The sequence below is a fragment of the Acipenser ruthenus genome, chromosome 31 (genome assembly GCF_902713425.1).
Source record: "Acipenser ruthenus chromosome 31, fAciRut3.2 maternal haplotype, whole genome shotgun sequence".
Lineage (NCBI taxonomy): Eukaryota > Metazoa > Chordata > Actinopteri > Acipenseriformes > Acipenseridae > Acipenser > Acipenser ruthenus.
The window spans coordinates 10,354,299-10,371,396 of NC_081219.1; the positions used below are offsets into that span (position 1 = coordinate 10,354,299).

At 39.0% G+C, this 17,098-nt stretch overlaps 1 protein-coding gene across 2 annotated transcripts in view; it reads right to left on the minus strand.

Moving 5' to 3' along the window:
• LOC117396902 (collagen alpha-1(V) chain-like) overlaps positions 1–17,098 on the minus strand; it is a 129,662-nt gene that overhangs the window by 51,510 nt on the left and 61,054 nt on the right. For both annotated transcript variants that reach the window (XM_033995213.3, XM_033995212.3), the window contains exons 5-12: positions 13,929–14,060; positions 10,499–10,618; positions 9,715–10,398; positions 8,994–9,191; positions 8,369–8,425; positions 5,089–5,130; positions 4,665–4,727; positions 2,207–2,281 (exon numbers count right to left, since the gene is read on the minus strand). In XM_033995213.3, the coding sequence (XP_033851104.2) occupies positions 2,207–2,281; positions 4,665–4,727; positions 5,089–5,130; positions 8,369–8,425; positions 8,994–9,191; positions 9,715–10,398; positions 10,499–10,618; positions 13,929–14,060 (1,371 nt within the window). The remainder of the gene's footprint in view (positions 1–2,206; positions 2,282–4,664; positions 4,728–5,088; positions 5,131–8,368; positions 8,426–8,993; positions 9,192–9,714; positions 10,399–10,498; positions 10,619–13,928; positions 14,061–17,098) is intronic.

The window sequence follows — 17,098 nt, forward strand, 5'->3', positions numbered from 1 at the left end:
CCACTTTTCCAGATGTTAGCTTGTGATTGTTTTTAAATCCACCCCAGATACATTCAAATGAATAGTTAGTAAATATGTGGGACTTACAGGTTTATTCTCCAGGCTTGAAAGTGACTAATCAATCAATCAATCAATCAATCAATCTATCTATTTATCTATCTATCTATCTATCTATCTATCTATCTATCTATCTATCTATCTATCTATCTATCTATCTATCTATCTATCACTTTACACAGAGGTCTGCATTAACTCCTCAGACATTTACCCCTGCATCACATGAGTAAAATAAAAATTGCTTCATAGCCAAATGGTAAGGTTACATTTTCCATTCTGAAATCTGTATCAACTAGATAGAACATGTGCCCAAATTCCAAATGAATATTCCTACTCACCTCTAACCTGTAGTATTTGTGGTGCAAGCTTTCTTTACCCATATAAAAACAGTTTATTGAAATACAGAGAATTGGTAACAGTATTGTACTGCAGTTTAACTGCACTGTAAATAAAGATGAGTTGCTTAATAAACATGCTCACATTGAACAGCACTATAGAGCAGTAAGGTTTTACATGGAACGGCCCCTAGTATAATAAGTTACTGCATTTTCATTGCAGTTTAATTGCTAGTGCATTTCTTGTTTTGTAAGGGTGGGGAGGGGGGTGGCTATGTTGTTCTCTCCATTAAAGACTCCAAGATTCACAGTGATTTATTCTGCAGTTTTTTGTTGCAGTCAGAGTGTGGAAAGTAGCCCAGTTAGCGTCCCAAGCCAAGAACTCCAAGCCATAGGAAAGTATTCTTTTCTCTCCCCTTTAAGATCGCCTTGGGTCTGTTTAAATCACAGGCTCAGAACAGATCCAGTTGGTAAACTTTTCAAAGTGGTTGACTGCCAGCAATAGTATTCTGGATAGCATTTAACAGATACTTGCCAGCAAAACACCAGAACTAAAGCTCTGAGAATTAACAGCAGGGCAGGAGTATCATCGGTGATCTAATTTATATTACAAGATCTAGACAACATTGGCAGGTGACCAGTTTGAATGCTTTGAATAGTCTAGTCTGGCAACAGATTTTATATATAAAACAAGATAAAAACCTGAATAAATAGAAAGCTTTTTGTCACAGGAAGACATTAATTAATTGGAAATGGACTAGGGGTTTAGTTCTTTACCAAGGGGTTGTGGAGTAGAGTACCCATTAACCGAATGTCTCAGGTGGTACCATGATAAGACGTGGCACCGGCTTCTTCTCTACCTGGCAATCGGACAGGAACTCAGCGTGGCACAAAGACCTCAAAAGTAGAGCCAAACTACATCATGCTTTCCATGAAGCCCTGCTGCACTAACATGAAATTAATTCACAGGACTGTCATTTTATCTCATTGATCGAACAACGCTTTCAAAGCCTAGGACTTATAGTACAGCGCGATCTGGCACAAGTATATAACAAATAACATAAGCGCCTCTTTGCATTTTCGTCTATATATATATTTTTTTGTCTAATGTCGGCCAAGTGGGTGTAAACAATTTTTTTTTTCAAAGAGTACGGTGTACACAAGGGGGGGCTGCTTAACACAGTGCCAGTGAAAGTAACTGGGGACTCATTCATTGCTTTGGTGAGCAACAAAGATTTAGGAGGGAGAGATTATGGGTTTGATTCATGGCTGGGGTTTTAAAACGTGCGCGCGCCAAAACTGCATAAACATTAACAATGTGTTTAGCATCCAATAGGGGGCAACACAGTATCAGGGAGAAAGCAGCAACATGGAACTCACATTATCGGGAATTTTTACTTTATAAAAATAAACATTTCAAAGCAACATACACACCTAAACTAGGGGTTGTACCTTAAATCACAATATGCTTTGAGTGGCTAGCTACTGAGGAATAAACTAAACTTACATTAAAAATATTAGGTGACATTTCTTTTAAACACAACTCCCTCGAGAAAGATATCAGAACGTTGGGCAGCTGGCTCTTTGAGCATCTATATATATATATATTTATATGTATATATATATATATATATATATATATATATATATATATATATATATATATATATATATATATATATATATATACATATTTATAATGAGCAGGCTATTTCACTGTCCACTGATCAAAATGCCAAAAATACATGCAACAAAGGGCTTCTCTCCCCAGTATCTGGACAGTTTAAAATATGTTTTAAAATGTGAATACTCACAGGCAGCATGAGGACAGTCCCTGGGGGTCCTGGCAATCCATCAGCACCTGGAAGACCCGGTCGACCTGCCGGACCCTGACAAAAGCAACACAAAAACGATGCTCAGTTAGTACTGTTCAATGTTAAATATGCTTGGCATATTCCAAATGCTCCATACACTTGCAGTGTGCTGTTACTACCACCAGATGGCAGTCCAAAACACATAGTTAGATATTTGGACAGGACTTGGAAATCATTCCACATGGGCAGATTTTCCATGATTGAGGTATTGTGATAATAAGATTCATTAAATTGGCGTATATTATCAGAATGATGTGTTTTAACACCTAAAAGCACAATGATAGTGAGATATCCAGCAAGGTGTGTCATCCAACACCAGCTGTTCAGTATTCAGAGCAAGTCTAGACCTTTCTGAAAGGAAAACTCTGTGCTGCTAATTTCATTTGTTTTATTTAAAAACTGAAAGCTGAAACGAAATATTCTTTATACAGTAAAAACTTTTTATTTCCCTTGTGTCCACTTTGGTGGGCTCCATATTTCTACTACTGTACTGTACATGTATTTTAAATGTCTGTTTTCTGCCACTGTATTCCAATGTACCTCACACAGTTACAGTGAAGTATAGTAAGCATACAGGTGAAATTATTAGCAATATGTGCATATACAGGTAGTACAGTACCACTATTTTAAAAAGCGAACCTTCTGCTGCACAGTTATGTCATTTCAGTTCCATGTTGAGACCCAGAGCTTAACTCTCGGTTCTCAGTCATTACATACTGCACCTTATTGATACCAGAGGCGAAACCCACTGTAAAACCCCTTTTTCCACTGGCACATCAAAGCCGTGAGGGCCCCGGGTGGTTTTCCACGGGCTATTTTGTCGAGCACAGCGAGAACTAAACCGTGAAGCTGGCTTCACAACACATCTGATTGTGGCTCGGAGCTGAGCAGGGGTGCGGTTATTGATTTCCATCATTACGTTGATTCAGTCAAAACACTCAAGGAATACAAACAACATGGCGTGCAGCGATTTGGAGGAGAGAAAAGTTCAGCTTTGGGACGCTGAGGGCGCTTGTATTTATATATGAAGAACAAACACCTTATAACCTCTTGATCCACCATTCTCAACTCAAATACAGCCCCTCTTAGTACCACACAATCTACATGCGACTCGACGTGTTCATTGTCTACATGCGACTCCTCCTAACTCGGTTGTACAGTGGAAAAGAGGCATAAGAGAGACTGTAAACATGACTGTCTATTACTGTCAAAAAAGGTGAGACAAGCATGATTTTATGAAGCTACAGAGTAACATCTTGGTACATGATGATTTATGCTATCAATCACACTTCAAGTACAAGAATGAGGAGATATATTTAGTTTTTTCTCTTAGAAGGAACAGCATGCTTTTTACACTGTTGGGGCACATTTGATATTTGATGTTTTTAAACGTTGCAGAGTTTGGATGAATAAGGGTTTCTGCTGTCAAACAGCATAGCTGGCATTAAGCTCAGGGTAGTTCTGAGCCCTTTAACTAAAAAAAGAGAATAGGAAGACTGCTTTACTGTCAACGATATGCTCGTAGCAGAGAATAGATTATAAACAGGCATTGCTTTTAGGACTAAACACAGCACCTTCCTCCATGCCTCAATGCATTGTTTATCAATCAGTTGTCACCACTGTTAATGCATTATACCCATACAGTGTAATATGAGGATGTGATGAAAGCTTTTGTCATCATGACAGTTATTGGTAGCGAACGCATGGGTTATGTAAGTCTTTGAACTTGATTACTTCAGTAGGTAAATGCTTTCCTCCAATCTGTTTCTCTTAGATGTCCAAGACAGGTTTACTGCTTAAAGAGCTGGTCCAAAATTCATTCCACTTGACCTCACTGCCAGCGGGGAATTAATTTTAAGTTAAGGTGCCGCAAACCGTCATCCATTACTAACAATCTTCTCTGCTTTCGGAATTCGGAAAGGAGACGTCCACTTAGTAGTAGAAAATAACAATTTCTTGATTGCGAAAGATATGCCTGATGGGCACATGAACAATTGGCAAACATTTATTCCCAACATGAACATGATAGCTGACAGATACATAATACAATCACATTGAAGCACGATAGCAGCCCCTATGCTGGCCGAGCTACGATGAATGCAATACAGTGATTAAGAATGACTCGGCCAGTGGGCAGGACAAGTGGATTTTGGGCCACCTTCCCCTTAGACAAGGCACACTGCAGGGTGGAGGAAGGGAGGAGGAGGACCAAACAAAGAAACAACAGGGGTTTGTAGGCAGAGAGACCTATTTAACTGGTTAAACTGGTAACATATAAGTCTCCTTTCAGAAAGACAGCAGGTTTCCAATGTATTTAGACAAAGGACAACCAGGGAGTCAAGACCTCTTTCATGATCTTCTGAGAGTGTGTTTCAGTTCTGGGTTATGGATTACTTACTCTTTCACCTGGATCTCCGGTTGGACCAGGAGAACCAGTGGGACCAGGAGATCCTGGGAGACCCTGTGAAAAAGACACAAGAACAAGGGATTTAACTAACTGTTACTAACACACTGTGGGATCTGTGCCAGCGAAGGTAGATTTTGGATGTAGACCAAGACTTACGAACAGCTGTAACAATTTTGAATATAGATCTACATTCTACAATTCTGCATATACTGTAGTACTGTATCTATACAGTAGTGGGTTACTGGTAGTCATGGCAGCAGTTTTTGATTTCAACAGTTGTGAAACATAATAGTTTTCTGAGCTCATATATAGACATTCTAAGGTTTGTTTTGCAGCTGTATGCAAATTGTGTTTCTTTTTTTTTTGGAGGGAGGGAGGGGTGTAGTTCCTTTAGGGTAGAGAACATGTTACTTACAGCTGGGCCTTCAGGACCAGGGGGACCTTCCACAAGCATTCCCTGGAAAAGAAAAGAGCAAAGAACGTTTCAATCAAGTTTGTTTTGACAAAAATGATAATGGTAATTCATGTCAAAAACATGTGTAGGGTCAGATTACACGAATAGAGAAGAGGTGAAGAGAAGTGCTCAGAAGAACAGGCCGATCCATTTTACTTTTTTAATATAATTCCAGGTGATATATTATTGTCAACATTACACCCTTTTTCCTTTCTTTTTTTAAACTTGAAAAGGTATTAAGATACCAAAGACAGATCATTTTCATAAAAAAAACCAAAAATGCTATCTGTATCAACAGTGAAGTTAATCACAGTCAGTTCAGTATGGCTTAGATAGGTCTACAGGAAACGAGCATGTATAGCTATTGGATTATTGATGAATCTGTTGGTTATTGTTTCGGTTATTTGGATCTTTCCCAAAACATCAAGGGACTTTCTTTATGACAGTAATAACTACGCCATAAAGAAATAGTGATATTAAAATACACAGAAGCATTCCGAGTTGCCAACGCAGCAATCCTCCAACCGTACTTTATATAAAAGTATTTATTATGATGCCTTAATTAGGATGCCGCAGCAAATAAATGAATACCCAAGACTCTTTTTATTGTGCTTACGAGGATAAATAATATGCTGTGATTAAGCACATTCTTTTCTCTTCTGTACTGCATCCAGGTACCAAACTTAACTGTAACACAGCAGTGAGCGGTTTCCATTTCTCTTGAAGTCTTTTTTTTTTTTTTTTTACCTGTACAGACATTGCAATTCACAGGCACCAAATAGTAAAGTGGGATGCCTATAATGATACAGCAAGACGAATTAAATAAAAACACCCTGCCGCCTCTCGGAAAGACAAACCCTGCAGTCTCTTTTCACTACATTCTATTTTTAATGAATTCATGTTTCAGCATGTCGGGAGCCGGAGGACATCATAAAGTTTTGTTTCTTGTGGCTGAAAGGGCACTGACAGCATTTCAACAGCTTTAAGAATTAGACGAGGAGTACTTTAATAATAGTAAATATGGAAAATATATGACCAATTTATTAATTGAAGCCTGCTGCTTTTACATTAGACTTAAATGCCTTTCTAACCCACATGTTCCATATAAACTTGATCTGCTTTCTAACACTGAAGATATCAGTTGAGGAATAGACTCTCCAATCGCATCGCTTCTCTGATTGCAACTGGAGAAAGGCTGTCCAATTAAACTGGTTCTTTATTGTTTTCTTTTATCCTAATTGTTCAGCTGCATAACAGTGGACAATGTTAATCTTATTAAGCCAGGCTGACTGCGAGTGTGTGTGGCCTGAGCTATACATTTGTTACTTAGCCAAAGAGTGGAACACATTTGTTTCTGAGTGCAAATCGCCAATTATACCCATAAACCCAGCGCAATTGTGTACATAAAACTAACATACAGTAATAAAATCCAAGCCCTCGACTCACAGTGAGCCACTGACTAAGGGTTCCCTGTAGTTTATTTGCCGATCAACAGTAACACATTTTAAGGAATTCAAAAGGTACTGAGACAGCAGTTAACTCACAGTGGGTGGTAAAGTACACACATGGTATGCAGTGTGAACGCTTTGTTTAGTGCAATATGGCTGTATTATTTGAATATGCTTTTCTAGTGCAGACCTTAAAGCATGCTTGCTCCTTTCCAAATGGTTCCACTCCATGGGAATATAAGTCTGTCAGGGGGCTCAACTGGGCAGAAAAATTCATGTTTATTCTGCTCCGTGGGATAGTTTAATGTGAACAAAGCAAACCATGGTTTAGTGTCTTTTAAAGAAACACTGCAGGCTGTAACACCAAACAAAGTTCTCACACGCCACACTGGAATTCTGTTAAAGGGAGTCTACCCGCCACTCAAGATGCATGATTAGCCTGTTCTTTGGATGAGTCCTGTCTACCTTGTGGAAATGAAATACCCTTAAAATGTATTACATGAATGTACAAGACTATGCCACCTCATGTATAGAAACAGGATTGTGTCATGACGGAAGTCTAAGGGTTATGGATAGTGCTGTTATCCTCTTGAGTTCTTTTCAAATACTATAGGAATTCTGGCTTAATCCCCACGCCCAGCCAAATTCAAGCATCTCTGGGAAGAAGTAGTTATATCTTAGTGGCTCTGACTAGTATAAATAGCATCAGATTATAATACTTGGCCACTTTTCACATCCCAAATCTTACACCAGGTTCCTATTGTCGTATGAACAAAAACAGAAGTATGAAATGAGTAGCATGAAGCTGTTTCCCAATGCAGCAGAATTTCTGCAACTTATCACCATCTGAAACTAACCACACCCTTTGTAAAAAAAAGTTGGAGATGTGAAAGCTGTGCTGCATCCATTCATGTTATTAACATCCTTGAAATCCAGCATTATTTATTCTGGCATAGTTTTGTTTAGGCAGTAGTGACAACTGAGAACCCTTCAGTGGTGCAGTTTGGATAAACTCCCTGTTCAAATGTTTATGTTTGCATATTGCCAGACGTGTAACCTTGAGGTGAAAAAGTGCATTAAGCAGACAACACACAGCTTTCTCAGGGCCGCAGAATAACTTAAGATAATTTAAGAAGACTTCTAGGACTCAAGAATGTTATAACCCTAAACAGAGGGGAGGGACGGGGCAATGAAAGTGTCACAGCTTCCTCTTCATCTCTGGGTCCACATTCACAACTTGAAACAGATTATATCATTCAAGCACTTTACACTAAACAGGTCACACATTGTGCACCCTAAGGGTCACCTCAGCTGAACCACACTGATGAAGATCATGTTTTTTGATTGAGGAATTATCCAAACCAACCCAAAATTATGCTCTCCAATGTCTTATGAGCGACCATTACTTATATGACTTATGAGCTGTCAGCTTTGCTTTTTTGCTGCATAGTTTTCTAGCAGGGGAAAGTGATAATAGCTTTCTTGAAAAAGATTGGCATTTATTTAAGCAAAAATAAGCTTTGGTGGTTTAAGACGCCTGGCCTTATTTTGGAGTCAGTGCAAAGGTAATGTCAAAGGCACATTTTTAGTTACTTTACAGTATAAAACTTGGGACAATACTGTAACAGCCCCTTGTTGAAACCAAGTTGCTTCTTGTTCAAGTTTTGTACTGGTTACCATTGATTAATTCCTTTCACATGCTTGATAATCAATTACAACAAGTACAGGTATTATTCACCAGTTGGATATGATAACGATGAATACAAGCAATCAGTAATAATAACAATACTTACAGGCTCAATGATGGCAGGCTCTCCTTTCTGTCCCTTCTCCCCCCTCGCTCCGTCAACCTACAATATATAAAACAAACTGTATGACTTCACCATTTTAATCAACATACGCACATCTAAACAGAATAATATATGATAACTGGATATGACCAGCAGTAGCAGCTCTAGCAGGGGTCTCTTTGTATCTGTCAAAGATACTCATTTTGTATATTGCAGTCCTATGTTTTTTCAGTAGGGTACATATTGTATAATAAAGCCTACTCTGGACCACACAGCATTCCTTTCCCAGATCGATCTACCCCAGGGCTGTCCAATGGATGGCTCTTGAGCCGTATGTAGCCCTTTTAGCTCCCCAATATGGCTCCCCAGTCAGCAAATACAAATCTTTAGTCTTAGGTAGAAGCAAGTACAGTACAGTGAAAATATATATTTTTTTAAATGGATGTATAAGAACTTCATGGTAATCTCGTTTAAGCAAAACGTTTAGGAACAACCTGCAGTGGAGAACAATCTAGGAATGAATCATTGAGAACAGAGCATATTGTTTGAAAGAGCATCTGGGGAACAGACAAGCGAGGCATTTCAAAGCAAGATCCCTTGCTGAATCAAGAGAAGGAATAATACAAACCTGGCTATACTCATCATCGGTCTTGGCGGGAGAAACAGGACCAAAATCTTGGTCACTGTCACCATAATCATACTCTGTATAGTAATCTTCCTTGTCAAACTCCTTAAGGATTTCTTGTGTAAAATCCTCCCCCTCCGAGGACTCTCCTTGCCCAGTACCTCCATGCCCAGCTGAGCCTGATTCACTTCTGCTTCGGGTCTGGATATGTAAATACAGAGCATTGTGGTAGAGAATATACACCATTTTAATAAATAAACATGGTTATATCCTAAAACATATCCCATATGAAAAATATTCTAGCTTTTGTAATTCATGGGAAACAGACAAGAAGTAAGAGAACTGTCCTCATTTTAACCTTACAAAACATGGGGATCTGGAGACGTGTATACAAGTGGTTTATAACAAATATATAGTGATCACTTGCAGTTTACATATTGAGGCAATGGTTTGCGTCTCACATACTGATAGCATCAATGATTCACAGCGAATGTTTAACACAGCTGTGCACCTCTTTTATGTGACCAATTGTGTGCTGATTTTACGATGTGGGCAAGTGTTCACTGGGGATTGAGGGGATAACACCAAATGAATTACACCTGATACAGAATCAGACAATCAGAGGCATAAAGCATGCAAAGCAAGTGATTCAGCCTGCTTCTATCAACCTAGCCCCTATAAAACATTCCTGAATGCAACACAGTGAAGGTTAAAGAGCACTCACATCAGTTCCATTCTGTGAAATGATTACTGTTGAAGTATGAATGTCGTCAGTGTGTGTACTCATGTCAAAATCAGTCCCTGTATCAACTCTGGATCCCAGGTCAACACGTGATCCTAGGTCAACATTTGTCCCCATGTCCACTCTGGATCCTAGGTCCACTCGTGATCCCAGGTCCACATTTGTCCCCATGTCCACTCTGGATCCTAGGTCCACTCGTGATCCTAGGTCCACATTTGTCCCCATGTCCACTCTGGATCCTAAGTCCACTCGTGATCCCAGGTCCACTCTGGATCCTAGGTCCACTCTGGATCCCAGGTCCACTCGTGATCCTAGGTCCACATTTGTCCCCATGTCCACTCTGGATCCTAAGTCCACTCGTGATCCCAGGTCCACTCTGGATCCTAGGTCCACACGTGATCCCAGGTCCACATTTGTTCCCATGTCGACTCCTGAGTCAAGGTCCACTCGGGATCCCAGATCCACATTTGTTCCAATGTTCACTCTTGCTCCTTGGTCCACATTTGTGTCTACGCTTACTCTTTTCCCCCCTTCCCCATCTTCATATTCGTTGTATGTCTCATACTCCTCAGGGTCCTCATACTCTCCATATTCTGGATACGCTCCCCCCGTAGGCTTTGTTTCGATCACTGTTGTTTCTTCTTCAGTGGGTTTGTACAATACATCCTATAAAAAAGAAAGAAATATTGCAGCAAAGTAGTTGTACACTGTAGAAGCTTTTTTTTTCAAAAACACTGTTCCTGATTCTAGTTCAGCGAGTCCTTACCTCTTCCACTGCTGCAACAGGTCCTGCTACCTCATCAGGTTTCGGTTCAGGGGTAGTAGTCTTCCCACCGAGATCCATGTCTTCGTAATATGGGTATTCATAGTAATAGGTGTCATCGTCCTGAAATTGATAAAGTACCAAGATGAGTTCCTCACTGCAGTGCTGTGTTCCTTTCACCTGGTTGCATGAGTTCAATTTGACCAATGGGTGCTGCTCATCCCCTTAAGTCAATGACTTGTTTCAATGCATTATTTTTTATCTGGAAAGCCCTGCAAACAAGCTTTGAAATTATAAAAATGTTATCTGTCTAGGTCACCCCCAGCCCCCCCCCCACATAGAGAAAAATGGTCACAAGTCATCAACATGGCTTTTGATGACTTCATAATGTGGTTCAGCTCTTACAGTCACACGGCTCTTTTTTATGCATGCACACACAATACCTACCCGGGGACCCTTTTACCATTACACCTGGTTTACATATCATCAACCACAAATGAAGAAACCCTGGCCCACTTCAGCTGGAATGACCCATGAAGGAATGTTTGTAATGGATATGAACTGTAAGTTTACACTGTGACATCAATTGATTGTACCAAATTTACAAAGAAACACAATCTAGGGACCTAGAACTAAACTCTATATTGCAAAGTGCTCCTAGTTTAGAAAGCAATATATCATGCATCTCTGTATTGCTTCCTTTCATTACCCTGCTGGAAGAAAAACTCCCCTCTTTGTAAACACCAGACAGCTGTGTAACTATTATCATCAGAGGATCAGCCATTTCCTGTCCCTCCATTTGCAGCTTCAGCAATGGGAAGCTGGCTGGATTGAGTTTCAGCAATACTGCACAGTTGGCCATGGGGTTGTAATTCACATACGCCCATAAATTCAGCACAAAGCTTTCAAGACTGTTTTAATGACTATTTAAGATTTGTTTTTCCCGTAGATTAATAGTACTTAAAATAAATAAACAAATAATAAAACGTATTAAAAGGGCCTTTAAAAAATAGCCCTTAGCAAAAATTCCTTAAAAGAGTCCTTGCAGTTGTGAGTCAGGCCCTATGGAACACTATAAGCAACCCATGTGTGCTATTAAACATTCTTGTGTTTCTGTGCTACATGGGTGAAACAGAGGCCTCCTTCCGAAACAGCAGAGCCCCAAGCTGAAGTGTAGCCTGTACCTCACAGTCTGTCCTGAAGTTTCAAGGAATTTTATATCAGCCTACGTTCCATGAATTTTTCTCGTGTTGCTACACTTGCTTAGAGGCAATTGGACAATATAGACATTTTTTAAGATTTATGAAGGCAGCACTACATGTAACTGGAAGGCTTGTTTTATTTATTGTTTTTTTTTTCTTTTAATAAACTGTAATGTTATGACACATATCCAGTCCAACTTGATTTGTTCCCTTTTAAAAGCCCATATCAGTCCCAGAGTTTTAAGACCTATCGCGCGGACATGCTATTTACCTCAGGTGACACTTGTAGTTTTGTAAACTAAACAGCTGTTACACTATTTGTTTTCTGGAAGACCACAAATTGTCCAGTTTATGATGTCATTTTCTGTGCGTTCACAGGTTTGGTAGATCATTTTCAGGTGCATCTTAAGGTTACTGGTGTCTGTATCAAGGCTTTCCGGGTGACACGTCTGTCATTTGAAAGCTAGTCCAGACTAGTGAAGCAGCAGAGGCAGCATGTATAGCTTTTTTACTTTGCCTTTTCTAATTTACTTTAGAAAATAAATATATTAGAGCTATGAATGGAAGAATGCCCTGAGCCAAACAAAGGTGCTTTATAAGGCAAGCGCAGGTGGTTCCCAAACCAGTAAGGACCTGCCTGTCAGTGTTGTCAGGCAGCTCTCGTCAGCTACAGAGGAGCATGTGAGGCATTGGAATGGAACCAGGCAACAGGGTTGGGCGCTTTGTTTTCCCTGCTCCATGCACAAAACTCACCGCCTCTGACTTTTGGACCTGCAAATCTTTTTTGGAGACTGCAAATAAGATATTTTGCTGCAATTGCATTCCCACTCCACACTAAAGCTCAGATCTGGAATAGCTGGTCAGGGTGTATTCAATTGATCCAATGTCGGAACTAGCAACATATATTCACTGTTAAGATGAATTGGTTTGGCAGGTAGCATGTTTTTTGACCCTCAGATGAAGACTATTTAGCAGTGTCTGATATAGAAGTGGCTAAACGCTCTTCCTGAAAGTTAATCCTATAGCTTTACAGAAATGGGGCTCTGCATTATACTGTGAATTAAATAGGGCCTGCATTACCTGTACTGGTCCAGGCAAGTCTCCCTATTAACAACTTAGAAGTACTTTTAGAAAGGTTACAGCAACAGTGCCCTTGTCTTGAATGCAGCACTGTAAAATCTGAAGAAACCCTGAGAACAAGCTAACTTGGAATATCTGAGATTTATGTTAACGTCAAACTATATTTGCAATAAAGTCAACATGATTTAATTAGGCTTAGTACCGCACATAACTGTATGGCTGTGGACCAGTTCCTGGCATGGTACCTACAGGTACAAGCTTAAACAAGCATTAAATATCATTCTAGCAATATACAGCTTTTTTTTTTTTTACTGAAGTCACTCAATAGTTGTCTTTATTTTAGTCTGTGAGTGTTATCTGGTTATAACCAGAATTTCATGTTACATGTTCAGTGACTCATTTTGTAAAATAATAAAGCCATCTCAAAGAAGTGTTACATTGCCTAAATGTAATACCGGTGCTAATAATGTAACATTTATTTGGTATGTGTCTTGTAACCACGAGTAAATCAGGCAAACAATTGTTTTAATTTTATTTTGACACAGCTTAAAGTGACATTTAAATATACAGTTCTATGCTCCGCACTCGTAGTCATAACAGGTGATTTACTGTGGGATACTACCAAAGGAAATTATCATGGCAAAAAGTTTTGAAAACTAAAACATTACTGTGCAAATTAGTTATTTAAACTTGTATTTTGGGTTTTGTAAAGGGTTGTGGTGGTTTAATGTGTGATACCTCACATAATACATGGATAGCAGGCTATTAAGCAGGTCATTTAAAAGACTAGAATGGAAAATAAAATAACACGATAGAAAAAAATAACTTGTATATATTAAAACTGCAAAAAGAGAATTTGAAGAAAAAGAAGGAGAAGGAGTGAATAAAGAAGAGAATACAGGGCATCCCATAATTCAGGTATTATAGGCAATATCATATAAAGTACTGTACATGCACATTAGGATGTTCTGTGTTAAATCTGACAGCCACATCCCATTGACTATCTGCTCCATACATCAACATTACCAATATTAACAATTAGCCATTGATGCCTCACTTATGTGACACTCTGTATTTTAACAGTGAACATGGTGCTACCAAAATGCATTTCCAGGCCTCGTAAGAAATGGCTGTCGTTTTGTAATACTTACATATCCGTCCGGGTTTGGGTCCTGGGACTGCGGGGAGTCAGGGGCGGGTGATTCACAGTCTGGGCTGTAGTGCTCACAGTAATCATAGGCTGCCCTGTGGTCTGGAACAATCATTAGCTGCTGGATATCTCCCTGCAAATGCCAGAACAGAAACACAATATTAATAAACAACTCGGCCCTGGGGAAAAAGTACTCAAGACCACGGCAGTCTCTTTGGCACTGGCTTGCATCGCTTAACTTCCATAAAAGTATTGGTATGCATTCTCTATAGGGTTTTTAAATTGCCTGCAAACTTATATAAAATAAAACTTAATAAAACACATTAACTACCAATAGCTAAATAACAATAGCTAAAATAAAATGAACTGTTCTCATCTCAAGCAAGATTAAAAATCAGCTCTATAAAGTGCATCTAAATCGCAGGAATGGCACTTTTTTTTTTGTCTTGTAGTATTCTCTACTAATAAATCAGAACGCCAGGCAGTAAAACAAAAAGACTTAAGGTTTGTTGACTGGCATTGCAGTACAGTGCAACATGGATGCATTATACAGCATACAATATCATTCAAAGATTTGGCTTTACTTTTATTTATTTGATAAACTATAAACATTAGCAACGTATGAGTCACTTTAAACTTTTGCATCTAACTTTTACATGGGCGGTGACCAGACTGTTTTAATACTGCATTCCAGATTGCTGAAACACCAGGAAAAAGCAGGCACCCTAGGGACCGCTATGGACCACTGAAAACCAATTTCTTAATTTTTAAAAGCTTGGCCAAGACTGCATTAACCCCCAGCAGACATCTATTTTCGGGCAGCCAGACTGCCAGATCCATGGCATTGAGTGAGGCCCTGTCACAAGGCTGGCTGAGTGGTGACACGTCAGACCCGGAAGAAACAGACAGACACAGTGAGATTGGTGAAGCTGAGCACTTGAGTGTGCTCAGCATTTAATAAACAAAATAAGCGAACACAAAAACAGCACACGGCACTCTACGCCAAAATAAATAGACAAACAAAACGCACTAACACACAAAACAAGCAGACGAACGTTTAAACAATTACCGTGCTGGCACTTCCAGCACGCTGTAGCAATTGTTATTCTTTATTTCTCTTCAGTTCTCCTCCTCTCTACACCCGTTCTCCACTCACGAACACCCAACCCCGAGTGAATGAAACGTGCATCTATTTATACTGTTGTGCTGGGATTCAATTACTAATTAATTATTCACTTGAATCCCAGCACGTGAATTAATTACGTGCAACCTCGTGCGCGCATATTACTTACTTTAAATGCACGTGCAGTGATGTGCAATCCCGTGCCTAAATACAATTATACATTTTTAAATACACGTGAAACACAGACCTGTTTATATCCCGTGTACCAATGACTATACACCAACATTTACACCCGACACGCAACATACACAGAAATGCACACAAGGGCGGGGCACATTGCCACAGGCCCATACATTTTTTTTTATAAAAGGCATTGATCTTATCTTGTCTCCTGTAGAGACCTAAAAAATACATTAATTTCAAACACCTTTAGTTGTCAAGCGCTTTCATTCTTTTTATTCAGAAGCTCATATAAATTAATGCATTTGTTAAAAACTGTCAAATGACTTAAGATATTGCATAAAGTAGTTCAGAAAAACAGATTTGCATTTCTTTGTTAGAAACGTTGCACTGCAGCTTCTTAATAAGCCTGTCTCTTGTACTTGTTTTCTCATAATGCTACTGGAAGCTGCTCTTGCAGTAATTTGATGTAGTCCTTTATTTCCTGCCCCAGTAAAAACTAAAGATATTACAATGATTACACAACAACTCATATCTGCAGAAGCTGACTTTGTTTGATACATTTGGCTTTTTTCCCCAGGCTTCAATTCCCAGGACTTTAAAAGTCAGCTTTTTAATGGTATGAAGTATACACTGCCCTTGCACATAATTAAGGATTTATTCTGGAGTTTGCTGACATGTTTCACATCTCTGGTAGACCTCACATCTAATGGCTTCCGTGTTAGCAAAAAAGTCTCTTAAATCACATCACAGCATCACACAGGGTGTATATTTGGTGGCTATCAATTCGCTTATAATAAAGCTTTAATAAGATCCACCCACTGTCCACAATCACTCAAAATGTGATGCCCCAGAACCAGCAGCTTTGACGACTGAGTTTCCATCTTGATTTAGCGCAGGATTAACAGTACATAAAAAATGTTCAGCACCACATCTCTCTGCACTCTATATGCTGAGGTAGGTACAAACACATGAGGGTAGACTTTGATTAAAAACATTCTCAAAGCAAGTCTGCTTGTTAAACTGAAAAGGGTCCGAAAACATTAAAGAAAAGATAAACAGAAAATATCAAGCATAATTAGTTTTTTTTTCCCCCTTTCTTTTATCTCTCATTATTTTCTTTGCTTACATCACAGACTTTTAACATCACATACTGTGACTGTTTTGGATTCTAACACATTAGGCTAAAATGGTGCAACCTTGCCTGGCCCACATTATGCCATCCTGAAGAGACAAGTAGTAAGAGTAATCATACTTTCCATTGACCAGGTATACAAGGACCACCATGTGGCTCAATGATCTTTTTCTTTTTAACTGATTCATATATTCAGGTCAGGGATGTAGGAATATACATCTCATTATTCGTTTTATATAAGTATTTAGAATATATAAGTGTATCACACTGTACAGTGCATGGGTGAAGAGTGCAGATGAAACCACTGGCTAAATGGGTGTCTAATAATAATAATAATAATAATAATAATAATAATAATAATAATAATAAATTGTTTGTATTTGCATGAGGATAGCATTGCAAGTTTTGATAACAAAACTGCTACAAGAACACACCAAAGTCTTGTATCTGGATTTCTAATAGGTTTGTTGCTATCTTTTATTTCATCCACATACATCCACCATACCTATGCGCCTAGTTGTGCTACTGTTAACTATGTTAACTAGGAAGCCACATACAGTACTAGCTACTGTACCTCAATAAATGCAATGGATTTTTACTTTTGGACCATGTTCACTGTGAAGCACAGATTTTTACATAGCATAGAATATACGGAATGATATTAAAATATAATTTTCACATCTTGGGTGTGCTATCAGTTTCCCCAAAAAGGGCAAATTACACTTCCGCAATC